The 19,291-nt window shown below is 37.3% G+C and overlaps 1 protein-coding gene across 7 annotated transcripts in view; it reads left to right on the forward strand.

Annotated features, from left to right (window-relative positions):
• Positions 1-19,291, forward strand: part of L3MBTL3 (L3MBTL histone methyl-lysine binding protein 3) — a 77,266-nt gene that overhangs the window by 35,387 nt on the left and 22,588 nt on the right. For all 7 annotated transcript variants that reach the window (XM_041469864.1, XM_041469865.1, XM_041469869.1 and 4 more), the window contains exons 10-15: positions 1,316-1,407; positions 1,945-2,096; positions 10,819-10,895; positions 12,204-12,289; positions 14,430-14,540; positions 16,159-16,273. In XM_041469864.1, the coding sequence (XP_041325798.1) occupies positions 1,316-1,407; positions 1,945-2,096; positions 10,819-10,895; positions 12,204-12,289; positions 14,430-14,540; positions 16,159-16,273 (633 nt within the window). The remainder of the gene's footprint in view (positions 1-1,315; positions 1,408-1,944; positions 2,097-10,818; positions 10,896-12,203; positions 12,290-14,429; positions 14,541-16,158; positions 16,274-19,291) is intronic.

The following is a 19,291-nucleotide window of genomic DNA, read 5'->3' on the forward strand; positions in this document are numbered from 1 at the left end:
TCCCTTTCTCATTTGGTGGCAGGAAGACCCACACTGCCCAGAAACTGTTTCACAGTCTAATAAAACCAATTTTTTTTTCCATGGGCTTTGTCCTAGTCCCAGTAACTGATCCCTTCACTCATGGGAGTTTTTTATTGCCTGCTGTGAGCTTGGACTTAGGTTTGAATACTCTCTAGAATTACAAAGCGAAAATGAAAAGCCTAAATACTGTATTGCTTTAAAAATGGTTTCAAATGATCTACAGCTGTAGTGTATCAAGACAACAGACAACTGGAGGATAAGGAAAGTATTTTTGTTTGGACTTGTAGGTTAATTCATGTTGACTACAAATTAAAATGAAAAGTGAGAAAGCCCTACGCAGAACGTGAAGGGTTTGGAACTTGTGGTTCCTGGGATAATATGAGAAGGTTATAATATGAGAAGGTTAAACAAAGCAGTTGTCTCTGGCATATTTGAGTAATACTTCAAGTAGTTAAAAGGTGACACATTTCAGTAAAGGCGGACACTCACTGAAATTTGTTGTGGTTTTGGTCTTACTTTACTAAGTTGTAGCATATTGACTAAAAGAGATGTTTCTGCAACTGCTACATAATAGAAAAATGAAGGAGGAAATCTATTTGCTTCCAACTCCTACTGTTGTTTTTTAGATTAGAACTATAAATGGTATTTTGAAGATTATTTTATGCAGTTCAGTATATTAAGAATTATTTGTAACTTTTTTCCCCTAAGAAACAAAACATTAACAGAAATACAGATTTCTAGTGTTGCATACACTGAATAAAAAATGTACAATGTCCTTGCAGGGGACAGTTTATACTGTAAATTGAGAAGGGGTCCTGAGGCATTGGTAGTGTAAGCCACTGTTTTGATATAACCTAGGGGGGTTGTTTTAAAGGTAGTAGTGATGATGCTGTATTAGTGATAGCCTGATGATGTAATATGGTGAAGTCTGGAGGAGGAGGGTTTGTTTTTTTTTTCTTGGACTGACTGGCATAGTGGGAAGAACTTTGAGATCTGTAGGTCTTCTTCTGATTCCGAAGTAAAAGCAACAGACTGAAAAGCAGCTGGAGAGCCCTTTGTTGGTCTCACTGGCACACACACAGAGCCAACAAGTGCAGTTAGTGGTACCTGTGAGGCAGACAGGTGGTGGTAAGATGAGGCTTTCTTGGGGAGAGACAAAGAGGTGACTTTTAGCCTGTGCTTCTTGGACATATTCATTCAAAGGGAAGAAGATAAAAGTATAAAATTGGTCTCTCACTGATACGTGTGTCTCATGCCCATAATTTCTTGCCCTTCTTTTACAACCCCCATTTAGGATATAAGGAGGAAGAATTCAGCTGGCCCTCCTACTTAAAGGCATGTAAGGCTCAAGCTGCTCCTAAATCACTGTTTGAAAACCAGAATGCAGTAAGTACTCACTTGTTACTCATGGTGTAGTTGTGACCATGCTCGTGTGTGGTACAGACTCATAGCACATTTCAGTGATGGCAGACTTGAGTCTGAAATTTAAAACAAAAGTGTTTACAGCAAAATGAATAACATTCTAACATTCTCCACTGCACAGCTAACCTCTGCAGTTCCAGTTCATTACTCTTCTACTTATCTGTTTAAACTTCTGTTGCATTCTTAAATTAAAGATTTGTTATTTGTACTGTGTCTTGCACTGTAATCTTGTGGAACAAAAATGGTATTTCAGAGAGAGTATCTAAGACAGCTAAAACTAACACATTTCATTTTAGCAGCATGTATAGGACTTTTTTGCTTTCATAAACTGCAAGTCTCTGTGTTTGAGCATCTCTCATGTCAGCTAATTAGGCTGCTGCCACTCTGTTGGGACAGTTAATTGGGAAATTTGAAAATGGCATGAATATATTGATTGTGAACAATGGGGAGATTTCTGGATTTATAGTATTTATCTTCAGTTAAATGTCTTCCTCTATGTAGACAGTGATTCCATCGGGATTTCGAGTGGGGATGAAGCTGGAAGCTGTAGACAAGAAGAACCCGACTTTCATTTGTGTTGCCACGGTAACAGACATGGTGGACAATCGTTTTCTGGTTCATTTTGACAACTGGGATGAGAGTTATGACTACTGGTATGATGTTTTTGTTTTGTATCCTAGTGAGATGTATCAGAAATGTGTTCGCTTTAAGTGCTGTTTTCTGTGATACTTTCCAGACTGGTGATACAGTTACCATACCAACTTTTGCTGGATTTTTAAGTATGGACACCAAAGTAGGTCTCAGTGGCAGATTGGAGGAATTAATTTTCCCATGTCAAGTTGCACGTAAAAAATGCTGAGGTTGTGCTAAATGAGTGTTTGTGTGTGCTGCTGCATCTGGAGTTGTGGATTCATGTCAATTACGTATTCTCTCTGAGGCTGATCTCTTCAGTGGAGAATATACACCATGATAATGAGACTAAGTGTACTTGGAGTTAGTTTTACTTGTAACTGTAAATTGAATGAGCTGTAGTCATGTTCTATAAAGCATCAGGATAGTGGCAAAACCTGGTTTTAGTCCTCTGTGTTCTGTATTCCAGTAGAAACTGACATCCTCCTATCCTGACCTGTACTGGAGGTGACCTTTCTGCATGTTTTATGGCGGAGGGGCTGTGTGTATCTATAGGAAAGGCAGTGGATGGAGCAGGATGTACTAGGAGCATAAAGACAGTGAAGGAGATTTAGGCTGTTGCAGTGCAGGTTTGTATTTGCACTTGGATCTTCATTTGGTAGATCATTTGGAGCAATGTAGTTTACCTTACATTCTTTGGAGAGTAAGTTACTGCTGAGCAGGTAGAGAGCATTGTTATGGATCCCCTTTATGGCCAGGGTTTGGCAGTGGCAAATTAATTGTATAGCTGAGCCTACAAAGTAAATGAAGAAAAATTTCTTCATCTGTATTTGATGACTACTTTGCACTCCATCAATGAGAACGTCGCAAAACTATAAAAGTAACTTCAAAACTTTGTGAGTGCATCTCTTGAAATAATTTTGTAGCCAATGTGACAAATAAACTGAAGTAGAACTGAATTATTGAAGCAATAGTGAACAGTTAAGTCAAGAACTGAATATTAAGATAATAGGCCATATGAGTCAAAGACCAGAAAGATCAGCAATTATTTCCACAAAGAAGTAACGCTAACCATACATTTTCTCTACAAAGCATCAGGAAAGTGGGGACTGGGGAAACTTAGTCTGAATATCTTGGTATTTGACTGTTCACTAATAATAGCTATGACATTAATTAATAATTAAAACCGCAGTTAGGCAAAGCTTTTGGGGAAAACACAGTTTTCAACTGTGTTGAAACAATATAACCCATGGTTTGTTCAGAGGTAGCACAGTCATCTTTCTAAAATACTGTAGTCTATATAGCAGACATATACTGAATTTCCAACTAATATTCCAATGTCAACAAGAACCTTGTCCACCTGTCTTTTCAGAGGAGGGAGAAGCAGTTTTCAAGTGCATAACAAAGCTTTACATTTATAGTATTAGTCAGAGTTGTAATATCCTGAAGTGGTTTTTTTTAATTGTATGTGTAGAATACATGACATAAAACCCTCCTAAAGGATGAAGAAAATTTGAAGGAGAAAGTTTATAGGTTTCCCTGTAGGTTTTCAGAAATCATTGGAGCTGTGTTTACACTGAGGTCAAGCTTAAGTTTTGTTCTTTTGGTGAAATTGTGAAATACCTTTCTGGAAGCAGCAAGAAGATGCTCCTGGAAGTACTGTACATGGATACTAAATTATCAGTAATGTGATACCTCTCAGCATTGCATTGAGAATAGTGAAAAGAAAAGAAAGAAAATGAGAGAAAAGAGTGGCAAATGAAAATAGCAGTGGAGTGTCTGACCAAAAGAGAGCCTGAAAATGTAACCTGAATGCATCCCACTCACATTTTTAATTTTAGATATCAGGTTTGTAAGGGCCTTAAATATCTTAGGTGCATACATTTCATGTCTACCAACTGCTGTCTCTAACTAAAAACAAAAAGGTGTTTTGAGATTACTCAGAACTGAACCTCGGTTTCCTTGTGCCTGCATGTAAGTTTCAATCTCTGAATAATAATGAAGGTGAAATTACTTATTTTGTGTATGTTGGTTATTTTCAAACAAGTACCTCTTTTCTCTGTATACCTTTTGTGTTTTATTTGGAGTAGACTGAACTTTCTTGCTGAGGTTAAAAAAAACCTTTCCTATTTTTGTATATGTAAAAGAGAGTTGACTGATATTACTGACTTCAGGCAACAGAAACGCATTACGATTGCCTAAGGCTTTTTAGACTCTGGGCTTTCAGCCTGAAGATACTCTTCCTTACTTTCTTTCTGAGCATTAGAAAATACATTTTTGGTTGAAAGTAAGTACCCTGGTTAGAATTAGTCATTACAGCAGCTCTTTAATGCATGGTCATGCTACTTTCAGTGTATTATAAATCCTATTAAATTTTCCTTTGATAGTGGCTTTCAGATGGAACAAAAGTGAACAAAATTGTCAAATTCAAGATTTTATTTAATGAAGGGAAGTTTGACCTATACAACATAAGCCTCCAGGTCCTTTCCATCTGTTCCATCTCTTTTGATGAAACATAATACTGCTTTGAAAGCTGAAGGCATTCTCGTTCAGTGGAACCTCTCCATTTTCTTACCATTGTCTGAACCTGGAAATGGAATCGGGAATCTTTTGGTGTGTCAGAACTGTGAATTAACTACAGGTCCATCCTATATTCCTCCATTCCCTTACATCAGATTTGCTTACACACAGATTGATGTTGCCTCATCTTCCTAATTTTTTTGTGACCAAATGGAAACACAGCCGGAGCTCATGAATGAGGTGAAGCTGTGCCAGCTTGTTGCTGTTTGCCCACAGGAGAAGTGGTGCATTGGCTGTGCTGCACATACTGCATCCCAGACTTGCTGCATCAGGGGGCTCTGGGTGCCCTCACTCATCCTTGGTGTGGTCTGAACTTCCCCTGCAGAGAAGGTTGCGCAGGCAGATTTTGGGATCAGCTTAGCAGGAGTGTGTTGAAATACAATGGCCTGTGTGCCGCTCACTGCTCTGTTCCTGTCTGTCTTGCATAGGAAAATGATTTCTGAAGCCTGCTGTGAAAATAAAATAGCTTTTGATTTTTGGAACCATTTTTTGATCTGTATGACTTATGGAACAGACTGGACTTTGTAATGACTAAGAGGCCAGCCCTGTTGTCCATCAATATTTATTACTTTTCTAGCAGCCAAGTCCTTAAAAGTTGCACTCTGCTTGTTTCATCTTTGAGATAATTAACTTTTCTTCACTCTCTCTTTGAAAGGAACCGTGTTTTTGGAGGGGTAATATTACTTCAAAAAGAAGATAAAACAATCTTAAAAGACGCATGAGTCACAGTGCATGCGTTTAACTATTTAAATGGATAATGAACCGTTATCTGACCCTAAGTTTCCTGTGAATCACTGTGCAGCTTTCTTATCAGACTTTAAATAGAAAATATGATAATGTTTTATGGTAGTGCTATACCACCTCTCGATGCATGTCATAACTTCCTGGATTACATTTTCAGAAGCCCTGACCTAAAATTGTACCAGCGTTATACTCGTCAATGATGAAGTATTCTCAATTATGCACTAGATGGGGCTGCAGGATAGTTTGTATGTTTTTATTTCTTTTTTTTAATCTGTTGATGACTGATATGTCACAATCAAGAACTTGTATAAGTAGCATTCTTGAGAGCACATTGTTATTTATGGTTGTATAGGGCATATGTGTATAAGTGGTTTTTGATAGATAACATTTTCATTACAGACTGTATCTACACTTATTAAAGTGAATATCAGAATATTAAAAGGTTTGTTTCCCAAAAGGGAAAATCAGAAATAATTTCAAAATAGAAAATTATTATAACACATACACTTATTGTAAAGACAGTGCTGACCATTTAATTGAAAAGTCTGTCCAGAGCATGAGGTGGAGACCTATTTAAGAAAATATTTTGCTGAAATAATTGAGTATTAACTTTTTCAGCAGCAAGCATTATCATCCATATCTCTGGATCTAGTTGGGATGAGCTGTATATGTGAAACAGAGTTTTAGGAAAAATTAGCAGGACAGGAAAGTGATCAGTAGAAGAATATTAAGTCACCTTCCATGTGTGTCTCCCCCACTGGGATGTGCCCTCCTGCCGTGAGTTAAGGACTGCTGAACCTTACACGTGTTCTTTTCAGGCAAAGTGGTGCACACACTGGGGAATCACCTTGTCAGCTGCCCTCGGTTTTCCTTATTGCAGAACTATTTCCTGTCCATTTGCATCATGTAGCTCTTCCCTGCTTTGTTGTTTTTTTTTCTGTAGTTAAGATGTCCACAACTCAGCAAGCTGTCGCTTGTTCTGTCCCTCTGTGTGGCTCTCTTACAGATTCAGCTGATGCACTCTGCTGCTTTTGGCTCCACTTCAGCTTTCTGGATTAGCTTCAGTTTCCAGTATGGATATTAGATTTCTTTTTCTGTCTCCATATTCTCACACAACAGAAAGAATGGTTCGCAAATGACATGAATTGTGTGGACATTGTAATCTTGTTTTATTAGTCGAGTGTGCATTTGTCACATCTCTACCGCTCGGCACAAGGTGGTGTTGGTGCTCTGCTGTCGTCCAGGGATAGCTAGGTTCGGAGATGCAAAGTCCTTCAGCTCTTGCTAGTGTTGGTAACCTTTTCTGGCCTAGTAAGCATCCTCACAATTCATGGATCATCGTGTTTTGTGAAGCATGTGAGCTGGATGATCTGCCTTCTGTTTTGGAACAAAGGAAATGGAAAGCTGTGGGATGTGGGAAATTGATTGTGAAAGGTCAGCATAGCCTTTAACATTCCAGTTGACAGCTCTTGAGGCTTAGTCTATTGTTATTCTTCCAAACTAGATACATGTCCATTAAATAACACACATTAAAGCATAATAGTTTTACTTTAAATTGTGTGTGACTTTTACTGATCTCTACTTTCTATTGTTAAATTAACTGTTAGAAGCTAAAAAGGCTGTGTGAAACCAGTAGATGAAGATGGACTGTGTGATCTGATTTTGCTGGGATCTTTCTTTTTCCCCGAGTCCACTGCAGTTCCAGAAGCTGCTCATAGGCTTATCTGTAATGACTGGGTTTTTTCTTTTAAAGCAAATCAAAGTTTGTAGATGTTTCATAGTTCTATTTTGCAATGCTGTTGAATCACAGGTTGCTTTGTGCTCCATGCTCGCTGTAATGTCAGAGCATCTTCCCGGAATACGTCTTTCAATGCAACATTCCTTGGTCATTTGCTTCTTCTTGAATCTTCAAGGCAAGAAGTGTGTGCAGTGGCATTCACTTTTCAGAGTTTTATTAAAATGTATGTTCAGACTATGCTTGAGAAATCAAACCAAACCAAATGCATTTAGGAGGTTTGTCCTGCTAAGTGTTTTCACACATCTGCTTGATTATTTTAGGTATAATACTGATAACACCATAGTGATCCTGAGCATGGGACTTGTTCCCAAATTTAACTTGGGAGTTTTGAAAATCATTTGTGAACTTTACTTCATAAAATTTTAGGAAGTAAGAAGATATGTCTTTTCAATGCAGAAGTATACTTCATACATGTAAAACTCCCAGTATGAGAGGGATTGAAGAGAGGAGTGCTGCCCCACGTTCTTGTTAGCTTCTGTTCAGAGTTACTGTAAAGAGAAAGGAAGAGGCCAGAGGAAGCATGAAGGACTCACTGTTTTTTTTGTTATTTTTTGGAGGCAAAACATTTCTGTGAGTCAGGTACTGAGTTTTAACAGTGCTAAATTATCACAAAAGGTCTCTTGCTTCCTTTGCTTCCTTTTATTGATGGCAGCTTCAGCGATTTAGAGAGTACCTGGTGTGATACTATAAATATTAAACACATACAGTAGCTTTATATAGTGTAGAAGGACAAAAAGTTGGTATTCGTGAACTGAGTTAAAATCCTTGGCTATTGTTAGAGTCATTACAGAGTCTATCTAATGCAGCTTTTATCTGCTTGGAATATCCGATTGGCATCATTACAAAGAAATACTAGCAGAATTGTTTCATATGTATATCCCTAAGATAATGATGTTATGTTGGCCAGTATTTTTCATCATTAGTGCTTCTCTCTGTTTAGGTAGAAGGCTAGAGGAATGCTTGTGAGACCATGTTCTGGAGCACCCAGTCTGCAATGCTGTTGTTGAAGATTATCCATACCAAGTTTTAGAGTTTTAGACACCATGTAAAATACTTCTCAGATTTAAAACAAACAAACAAACAAAAAAAAAAAGTTACTCTGTGTATTTCAATTATGGTGTTCTCCTTAATTTTTCTTTAATGCAGTGAAGGTTGAAAACTACAATGTGGTATAGCCCAGGGTCTAGTCTACAATTTTTTCTGTGCTGTATTTCCTTTTACAATTCCGAAAGTATGTTTGTGTCCCACATCTGCAGACCTGGTGTTTTGAATCTTAAGACTATGGAGTGCCTGCATAATTTACCTTTAGTTTCTTCTCCTCTCATGCACAGTTCATTGCACCCTTTTAGGTATTGCACATTATCAGCATGTGATATTTTAGAAGTATATTAATTAAGGGAACCTAATTAATTTGAACTTCCAGCATGCTAATACTTTCTGGGTAGATAACTATTAGATAACAGATAGATATTAGATAACTAATAGATAACAGATCACTATTATTTTATAACGCTCAGAGAGAGCAGCCCACAGTGTTCGGTATTTTGCATTAGTAACTCGAGTTGAGATAAAAGTGGAAAAAATACCTGTTATTCTCCAGGCTAATGATGGAGACATTGACTTCAGAGAAGTATTAAACAGAAACTGGATCATGAGTGGTGTTTTGCTCAGTGATTATTATATGAAGTATGTGTCTTCATGCATGATTGCTCTCTGTTTGTCTTCTTTTCTTATTAAGTAGTTAAGAAGTGTTTGGAAAACACAGGAGGGAGACACGGGCTTTGAGTCTAGGCTATTGCTTGGCTGCTTAAGGTTGTTTTCTTATCTCTCACTGGGGAGCTGGGAATGAAGGCCTTAGCTACTTCAGCTTACTCGGACTTCACTTTTTTGGCCTCGCTGGGTCCTTGGAGTGAGTGGGACACTGAGCTCGTGGCCACTGGAGAGATGGAAATGCTGGTGGGGTTCTCCAGAAGAAAGAGGTGGGGCATAGCTGGAAATATTTAATGTCAGCTACTGAAATACCTTGGGGGATAGGAAATAGTGGAGAAGAGAGGTAGTGCACTGTGATACTGAATTTATTTAACTAAACAACTTAGGTGGGGTAGGCTCCTAAGAGCAGCGAGGTCCTTAAGGGCAGATCTACATGAGTATTACATGGTTATAACAGATGAATTTTCAGCTAAATAGAGGCAAACAGTGTGTTTGCACAGCACAGTGCAGTGCCATGCAGAGTGATGCTGGCCATTTGTGTCAGCAGCATGTTTCTTAGTCATCCTGGCTACATAAATACAAAAAAGCACTTTCACTCGTTCAGCTGACTAAAAAACCATCAGTAAGTATCAATGCACACGTAGGGATGGTACATGTTTCACAGTAGAGTCTGATAGCTTTTTACTTTTCCTGTAGATCAGTCTTACTACTTGCTTTTACTAATAATGCTGAGTACTAATATAATAGTTGCAGTATATACGGTATAGATTATATACACTGTGTTTTATTGTGCAAAATGTGCTATGTTATGAAATAATATCCTAATATATAATAAGGATATATAGTTCCATACATAATAATTGAATATTACAGAAGACTTAAACAGGTTTTCTCATCTGCTTTTAGATCAGTTTCTTTACAGTGTGTCTCTTTTGTTTGTTTTTGTAAGAGGTCTTGATAGCCAGCACTTCTGATTTCCTCTGTGCACAATGTAACTGACCCAGTGAGCACAGTGAGAGTGGTCTCTCACTGCTTGAGATGCATGCCAGCACATGTAGGTCACCCTGCCTCTGTTAGTCTTCTGTGGCTCTTTTGGCATGCCACAGGCAGCAGCAGTAGTGCAAATTAGGATGCACTTTACAGAAAATATGGGAAGTTGCTAACCCTTTGAATAATAAGAGAGTTTGAACTGTTTTCTAATAGCAGTTTGCAGTCTTGGATCACTAATTCTTTCATGTAGCTTGTTTGTAAAATGCTTGTAAAATGTTTTGTTGGTTTTTTGAGATTTTTTTTTGTTTTGGTTTGGGTTTTTGGTTTGGTTTTTTTTTCAGGGTTTTTCTCAGAGTTACTTTGCTTGTGTGCTGCTGTGTTACAGTAACATGTTTACAGCTCCATTTAAGCCACTCAGAATCCAGTTTTGAATTTTTGCTTGCTATTGGCAGTGTGTTGCAGTTATACATGATTTCTTCTCTGCCTCCAGGTGCAACCTGGACCATTAATCAAGATCTTTAAGTTTTTTGTTTCAAATTTTGGACTTGGCATTGCAAGATTCCATTCGTCTTCGATGGGATTATGGTGTTCTTGCAACTAGCCAACATGATTCTACCAAGAGTGTCTGCTTGTAAATTTTTCAGATCCAGCATCATAGCTTCTCAAAAGAGATCTACCACTAATTTAAAGGACTTGATTTTCTTGATGTTCCAGCAAAATTGTAAATAAAGCCTTATGCTTGCATAGGTGGTAACAAGTCTGTGTTAGATGTGTTGGTGTCTTCAGGTTATGTTTGCAGTTTAAGTTGAAGGTGTTGTGGGTTGTTTGGAATTTAAGTCTCTCTTGTAGGTCTTGGTTTGTAAGCATAATAGGATGTCTGAAGAGCTTCAATTTCAGGCCCTTTTTTTCTCCCCTTCCTCCAGGTGTGAGGCAGCTAGCCCACATATTCATCCTGTTGGATGGTGTAAAGAGCATAAAAGAACTCTCATCACCCCACCAGGTTCGTATATTGTTACATGTCTGAAAGATTTAAGGTTGTTATAGTCAGCTAGCATTGGCAAAATTTACAATGAGGACTTAGTATATTGAAAACAGAAGTGTAAATGTTTGGCATTAAGTATGCAAATATATACTGATTTAGTAAAGAGACATCTACTCAAAAGATATCCCTTGAAATCTGAACAAGTTTGTAATTTTGGCTGAATGGCTGACAAGTACTGTAAGTCTCACAGTCTGAAAATGCTCATAAAGCAAATTCCAGGTGCGTGAGATCATTGCATAAGAGAATCTTCATGTGAACTGTGTGCAAGGTAATGGATTGATGAGAAAATTGTATTAACGTGATCAAAGAATCAGACTTGTAAGGGGTCTTTGAGATGAAGGAAAGTGCTATGAGAGAGGTGATAAAGAAGGAAGGAAGTGTATTCGTTAGTGTGAAACTTGAGACTGTTTTTCAGGACTGTTGTGTATGGCTGGGTGACCTAAATGCCCTGTTGCAGAAACTGGCATCTGGGGTCTGAGAACATGAAAAGTTTTAATTGGTTAAAACCAACTTTGACAAAAATTCTAATAGCCAGCGCTCTTGAGAAGTCATAAGTAGTCTGTTTGCCAGGAGGTTAATTGCAGCCTATTATTCAGTGGATCCCTTGTAAAACAAATTAGAATTGGTTTTGTTCTCTTCTAGCTTATGAATATTAATATTTAAACTTCAAGTTAAACTTGTGGTGCAGAGTAAAGTGAAGGACAGGCACTGCCTTTTCTTTAACAGCCAAGCTGTCTTTGTGTTTCTTCCCTAGTGTTTACAAACATGACATTTTCTAGGAAAGGCAACATCTTCTTTGATGATGTCTATAGATTATTTATAAATGTCTAGGGTATTTTTTTTACAAACTTAGTAAAAAAATGCTCACTAAAAGACTAACAAATAGTTAGGTGTGCTCAACCGCGGTACAAAGCTATCATGATTAGATTGTTTACCAGTGAATGACTGTTCATTACTTGAATTAATTTCCTCAGTTAAGTGGACAGATTTTTCCATTCCACATTATTTATATTGTAAAGGGAATCACAGAATATTCTCATATCCAAAGCAATTGTGTACAATAGCTACTCAGTAGTGTGTATGAGAGGATTGTTGACTCTTTTAACCTGTATGGTGAATTTGTCAGAGACAATTTAGAAGAGCCTTTCTTGCAATGATTTTATAAGTCCAATATATAAATCAAAACAGTATTATAAAAGTGCTAGACACTCTGTAAATTAGACATTAACTTCATTTTTTTGCACTGCTGTTTTTAATCTGTGCCAGATTATCCACACGCTAAACATTTTTCTTGGGAGAAGTATTTGGAGGAAACCAGTTCACTACCTGCACCTGCAAGGGCTTTTAAAGTGGTGAGAAAATGCTTAAATTTCTTTCATGCTTTTAAGTTCATGTAATTAATTTGTTTAAGAAGGTAATACATATATGGTGTTCCTATGTTTCTAAATGTATCCAATTAATTAGTTGCATATAGGTGATTTATTTTTATGCAAGTTTGGAGTTCACTGTTAGAAATCAGATTATTATAAATAACTATTGATGTATTATTTTAATTATTATAAATGGGATTTAATGCTACAAATCTATTACTAATGAGTGTAATTTGCTATGGAAAATTACTGCCTACTTATTACAAATAATGAGATAGTTACTGAGTCATGATAACATATTTTGAAGATTTGTATTTCTCTTTATTTTATATGATGCAATAGATACAGTGTAAAAATGAATGTAAGAGGTTAGTTTGCTTGTCCATCTAGTCCATTGTCTTGGGCTTGTGTTCAGCGCCCTTTAGCAGACTTTTTCTTCTGCAAGCTTGCAGCTAGGGCATGTGGGCAGCATCCACAGGCAGCTCCCCAGCTTAGCTATGGTGTTTGTGGGCAACATCCTTTTCTTTTATCTTTGTACTTGCTAGTTTCTTTCAGTGATTCATCTTTTAGAGCTCTCAAGATTTCAGTGATGGTCAGTACTGCAGAAAGGAATCACACAATAGCTTGAGCTGGAAGGGACCTTATATATCATCTGGTTCCAATCCCCCTGCCATGGACAGGGGCACCTTCCACTAGATTAGGTTGCTCAGGGAGCTCCATCCAGCCTGGCCTGGAACACTTCAAGGGGTTGGACCTCCACATTTCTAGGCAACCTGTTCAAGTGCCCCATCATCCTCACAGTAAAGTATTATTTCCTAGTATCTAATCTAAACCTATGCTCTTTTAGTATGAAATCATTTCCCCTTGTCCTGTCACTACCTGCCCTTGTAAAAAGGCCCCTCTCCACCTCTCTTGTAGGCTCCCTTCAGGTACTGGAAGGCTACAATTAGATCACCCCTAAGCCATCTCTTTCCAAGCTGAACAAACCCAATTCTCTCAGGCTTTCCTCATAGGAGAGGTGCTCCACACCTCTCTTCATCTTGGATTGATGTTGGGAGCCAGCATTGGGTGGCCAGTAGCTCCCAGCCCTTGTCTCACAGCACACTGAAGCACGTTTGCCTCAGCTTTTCATATTAGGGACACTAATTCTCAACTTTGCTGAGAGCTGGATTAACAAAAGGCAAAGTGTGGTGTTTATAGCAGTTCCTGGGGTCAGTAGATTACCAGAGGTTATTCATGACCTGTGATTTATCACCCCAAGGTGTGTCTGTCTTGGTAATGTTTCTCAATCTTACATTCTCAGCCAAATACCCCAAGCAAGGATTAGGAAGTTATTTGTTTATATCTGAGACAGTGACAGTGTTTTGTGTTGTATTATGGGGGAAAATTGAGTTCTTAAGCTGCAGGTGAAGGAAAAATACCAATACTCTGCAAAGTCCTAGAGTGACAGATACATTATTTTCATAAAAAATAGAATAAACTTAACTTGTCTTGTGAATATGTTCCTTTAAAATGGAAATAATTTTGCTTTAGTTTTCGTAACTACAAATGACAAACACAAAATCTGATACTCCTACTAAAGACACTAATTTTATCAAAATAGTATTACAAACCCAGGCATTTGGTCCTGTTTATTACTGTTATGCTGTGAATTAGTTATGTTTTCAGTAGGAGACTTAAAAAGGGTTTGATTCATGAAGCAAAAATGCATATCAGAAAACACAAATATGTTTTCTGTAGACAATTTCATAGACATTTCAGGCAGCTGGTATGTAATGCCTTGTTAAATACTGTAATGAAACTGTTGGCCAAAACCTCTAGGAAATCTTTTCTAGAGAATTTAGGAAAAAAAAACTGATTCAAACCAAAGATATCTATTTGCATCCTTGGATGGCTTGAATCCAGTCCACTCCAGGAGAAACTGGAATCCCAAAGTAGTTACTTTGTTTCACTATATTGATAACACTAGTTTGAATTATGTTTTTATGCTTGAATTTCTAATAGAGGGAGGGCAGATTTGAAAAAATAAAGGCATAAAGTTTTTGATGGATTATATATATTTTATAGCTGCATCAAATTTTGAGGTTTTGTTGTTTCACATAGTATTGTTCTTCTTTTCTAGAAACCTTCTCATGGCTTTCAGAAAAATATGAAACTTGAAGTGGTTGATAAGAGAAATCCAGTATTTATCAGAGTAGCAACCATTGTAGATACAGATGACTACAGAATAAAAGTAAGTTTCTCTGTCTTATTGTACTATCCTGCTTAAGTAAATTATGAGGACTTTGTAAAACCAAAATCCTGTAGTTGTAAAATTAACCATGGAAAGAAATAAGTGGTATTGCTCTGTCCTGCTAAGCTTTTGCTCTTGCTTTTCATTGATTAATATATGTATAATTCCTTTGGAATGGGTTGTGTTACTGTCCTCTTAGATACTTGTGCTGAGGTGGGTGGTTAGAGAGCAGAGCTGAATACATTGGAAAATTGCTTTGGGAATAGTTTATAGAAGACAATTGTCTATTCTATTAAGAAATGTGATTATTTAATATCAAGTGTCACGGGCTGCTTTGATATTTGTATTAGGGACCATAAAATATTTGGTCAAGGTAATTTAATCTGTTTTTATAAGTTTCTAAGGGGAATAGAGATATATGTGAGATATTAAACAGCCCTGATCTTTAGTCCCTTGTCATTGATTTCTGCATTTTTGAAGTTTCTGTTAACTATGGGCTTTGGATTGGATTAAGCTAAGTTAAAGTATTTTAAATGTGTTTTGCAGAAGCTGTGTACTTGAATTAATTCTCTTTTGTTGTATGAAACCAGTTTCCATTCTGAAGGCCTTAAGTGTTAGAAGGGCTAACATGTACCAAATATCCCATTAGAAATGAAGGATGTGTATGTTTGCAGTTTGTAGTGATTTACTAGGCATACCTGTTATTTCAAGTAGGAGATGCAGCTGACATTTCATTTTGAATCATCTGAATTAACTGCTAGTAAGAAGTCATCAGAACTAGCATCTCCACACCTACACATTTTCCACTTCAAGTTGGACATGCAAAATAAAAAAAAAAATGGAACAAAAAAACCCCATCCCAAAATAAAGAAAAATCCCACTCCCCAGTCTGATGTATTAAATGACAGGATTTGTAACTTCTAGGGCAGTAATTTGACTCTGTTGAAAGAGCTCTGTTTGTGTGTGTCTGTGTGTACGTGCATCCACACCTGGGCGTGTGAGAGATCTGAGAAATTTACTGGTACAGCGGTCATGAAAGATTTGAAGATATTTAGCCTTCATGTGAAAAAATGTGCGCATAACCCATTCTGGTGCTGTCCTCTGAAGTCACATGCTTAATTTTCTCTTCAGTTTCAACTCTTTATCCTGTGTAGTCTGATTTTAGTAAAATTGTTGCTTGTATGATGGGGGGGATTGTTTATCTTTTATAGATAAATTCAATTTTTTTAGTCCTTAGCTTTACATCTCTGCTGTTCTTAAATCCAATTCAAACAGGAGATTAAAAACATTTGGATTTTTGTGTGTTTTTTGAGACATGAAGAAGGCAGAAATTCATGCTTTAATATAAGTATTAATGTGAGAACTAATGTGAGAACTGCATTGTTTCTGGGATTTGAGCCTGACAACACAGTAAACAACCATATGACATATGGTTTACTTCAGTGAGAGTATGCCTGAGTCCAGAAGGTAATGCACATGTATTTTCTGTGTAACTTAAATAGTTCTCTGAAAGTGACTTCTCTACTGGACATGTCATTTCTAGAGATTACTCAGGTAAACTGATTTTATGGAGAATTTTCCTAATCTAAAATGCACTATTCTCCTTTTTGTATTTTAGGTTCATTTTGATGGCTGGGATAGTATTTATGATTATTGGACTGATGTCGACAGCCCTGATATCCATCCTGCAGGCTGGTGTACGAAAACTGGACACCCTCTTCAGCCCCCACTTAGTAAGGGAAACCACACTGTAATGTAACGATGGTAAAAGGCATGTGTGCTGTGCTATCTTTTGTCCCTGCCAGTGCCATTCAAAGAAGAGAAGCCACTAGGATATGTAAAATAATTGCAAATGTGACATTTAGTGCAAAATCAACAGTCAGTAATTAATCATTTTTTAGTAGATGGTTTTATTGACCTCCTTACTGCAATGGAAATACAAGAACCATAGTCAAAACCAGAAGTGATGTAAAAGATTTGTTGTGTAAAATCCTGGCCCTCTCAAAGCCAGCACTGAAACTGCTGTGGCACTCAGTAGGGGTGTAGGGTATCACTCTTAAGATCCTTTGTTCACATCTCTCTTGATGGTTACTATGCTTTTTTGGCTCAAAGGAGTCCAGAGTTTACTGAGAAGGCACTGCTTTCAAATGCTGTGGCAAATCCTCAAAAACAACGAACTTCCTTTTCTTCTTCAGCTGAGCAGAGAGGGATTAATGGTGCCCACTTGGAAACTAAATCCAACAGAAGCATGGTACCAATAATAACACTGGATTTACCAGCTTGTCCTCTCTGGGGATTTTGTTTTACTTGTTGAAGAAGTGGGAGAGGTTGCAGGGAGAAGAGACTTTTTGGTAAATATATCCCTGCCTAGTCCACTGTGTTTCTAGGTAATGGCAGTGAAATCACTTTAGCCAAACTTTGAACAGATGAGTTTTTAAGTGAGCGCTCTTCTCTGAGATTGGTTTATGTAGTGACTCTGAGGTGTGGTTTGCACAAGTGCTGAGTATTCACAGCTGTTAGAAGGTCAGAAACAGCTGTGCTTGGAAAATAAAAAATGCTGAGCAATGCCAAGTACTCAGAGAAAAAATTAATGTAAAATAACTGAGATAAGTCACACACAGTGTGGATGTGTTACCTGAAAAGCACAATACCTCAATTCAATGTCTCTGAATGCCAAGAAGAAATGATTCCTATCCAGGGTGTGATCAGAGTATATTCATTAGTTTTCTGAGCACTCCAGCAGTACAGTGATGACTGCCTGTTAGGAAGTTAATCATTCTGCCTTCAGAATCTGAATAGGGTGCCGTAAGTGCCAAAGCACAAAGAGAATAATGAGGGGAAGACATAATGCTGCATATCTGCTTCTTGATCTGAGATGTGCTGTCCTGTGTGCTGAACGAGTAGCCCAGAGGGAAAAGTAGTCTGTGGCCACATATATAAAAATTGTATCACATGGCAGAAGAGCTGAATAAGGTTACAACATTTATATTATGTAAGATTGATATATAAATAAAATTCTTGTCTTAGGTGGGAGTATAAAATATGTAAATTCTTTTTTTTTGAGACATTAAAAGAAACGAGGTACAGATGCCCAGCGCTTTTAACATGTCATCTCCTCTAGGTGGTGGCTTAGGAGGCACTGCTCATCCCTTTTAGGATGTGACTGGTAGAAGTAAATTTCTGCTAAGCTACAAAAATTAAGATGGATGATATGACAGGAGAGGAAGTTGACCATCCATTAAATAGGAAAAAAGTAATAATCTACACAAATACTTATAAAATAGAATGATTACTGAATAAAATATTAATCCAACAATATGACTTTGTTTTATTACCATGTAGAATATTTTAAAAATGTTAATATTTCTTCCAGGTAAGTTAAAAGATATTTCCAGACTTCTTCAAGGGTTTCATGAGGAAGGAAGAAAATATTTTCCAAGACAGTTTCTGCCTCAGTCTGTATGATAGGACTTTCAATGATGAGGTCCAGATCCCTGCCTTTCACATTGCAAGCTTTGTGAATGCTGTGCAATGTTAGCAATATTAGTCTAGAGCACTTCCCAGTATTCATATTGTTTTCAGATGTAATGAAGTCATCATTAAGGATTGTGACTTTTCTGATAGCAGTTAGGGAATTAAGAGCCAAGTATTGGTGTTGATTTTAACATTGTTTCACAGCGATGTGAACAGCAGCTTCTCATGTAAACATGGACAACCAGTTGTAGCTCTTTTAAATTGCATTTTTAGAGTTCAAAATTTTTAAGTGAAGAGAGAATAGTTATAGGGAGTTAATTTTATCAAAGTCAGAACACCAGTGAAGGAAGACTTGTCTTTACAGAAACATCCCTATTCGGATAAATCCTCCTCTGAGTCCACTTGCTACATTATAAGCATGATTTCTGTATAAAGGTAGAGAAGGTAAAATTCCCTGTTCTCTCACTAATTACAGTCATTAAAGGCTATACAAGTCTTTGGACTTCAGTGTAGTGATAGTTTTGTAATTTTTGCATAGCTGGACCATTTGGTAAAAAAGGCTTTTTAGACTGCTCTAATTATACATAATAATTCTCTGTCTTTCATTATCCATCTGCGAGCAAGAATCTTTCATCTGGAAAAATATTTAAATAGACCTTTTCATGTCTGTATTGTTATCTGTAGGGGGAGATACAAGTTCATGTGCTGTTCAAGAAGAACTGGTACTAGAAGGGGCCAGTGCATTCCTGCAGAGGCTCTGCAGGTGTTCCCAGTGTCATGTACTGGAGCACGGCTGTCTCTCACTTGCTGTGAAACTGTGGGTTATGTATTGTGTTTGCTTGGGCCTCAGATCTCCTTTTGACATCCTTTAATGTCTCTGCAGGCATCATTGCACAGGTTGATGAAAATTAGGTAGACACAAATTCAGAGAAGTGAAAAAGGAAAAAAAATCTCCTGATGGCTTGTTCTTTTTAGTAGTATTTTCACCCTTCGTTTTCACATCTTTTTTACTGGAATAGTTCAGCTAAAAAATGTGTAAGGACAGTGCACACTACAAATACATCCCTGTCTTCAGGAACCGGGATAGGGTGCTTACTTTTTCTGTGCTCTTGCAAAACAACCAGTTTCCAACTAAATGTAGATAGTAGAAGAGAAATTTGATGTCATGCAGCTCCTCCAAGATTTGTGTTCTTTATATAGACGTAGTTCTGTTGTAGAGACTTACTTGCATGGAATAAAATTATTTCTCCAGTGGATTAGGTTGTTTAAATCTCCAT

This window comes from Pyrgilauda ruficollis, unplaced genomic scaffold, assembly GCF_017590135.1.
Source record: "Pyrgilauda ruficollis isolate IOZ18807 unplaced genomic scaffold, ASM1759013v1 scaffold24, whole genome shotgun sequence".
In the NCBI taxonomy this organism is placed as follows: domain Eukaryota; kingdom Metazoa; phylum Chordata; class Aves; order Passeriformes; family Passeridae; genus Pyrgilauda; species Pyrgilauda ruficollis.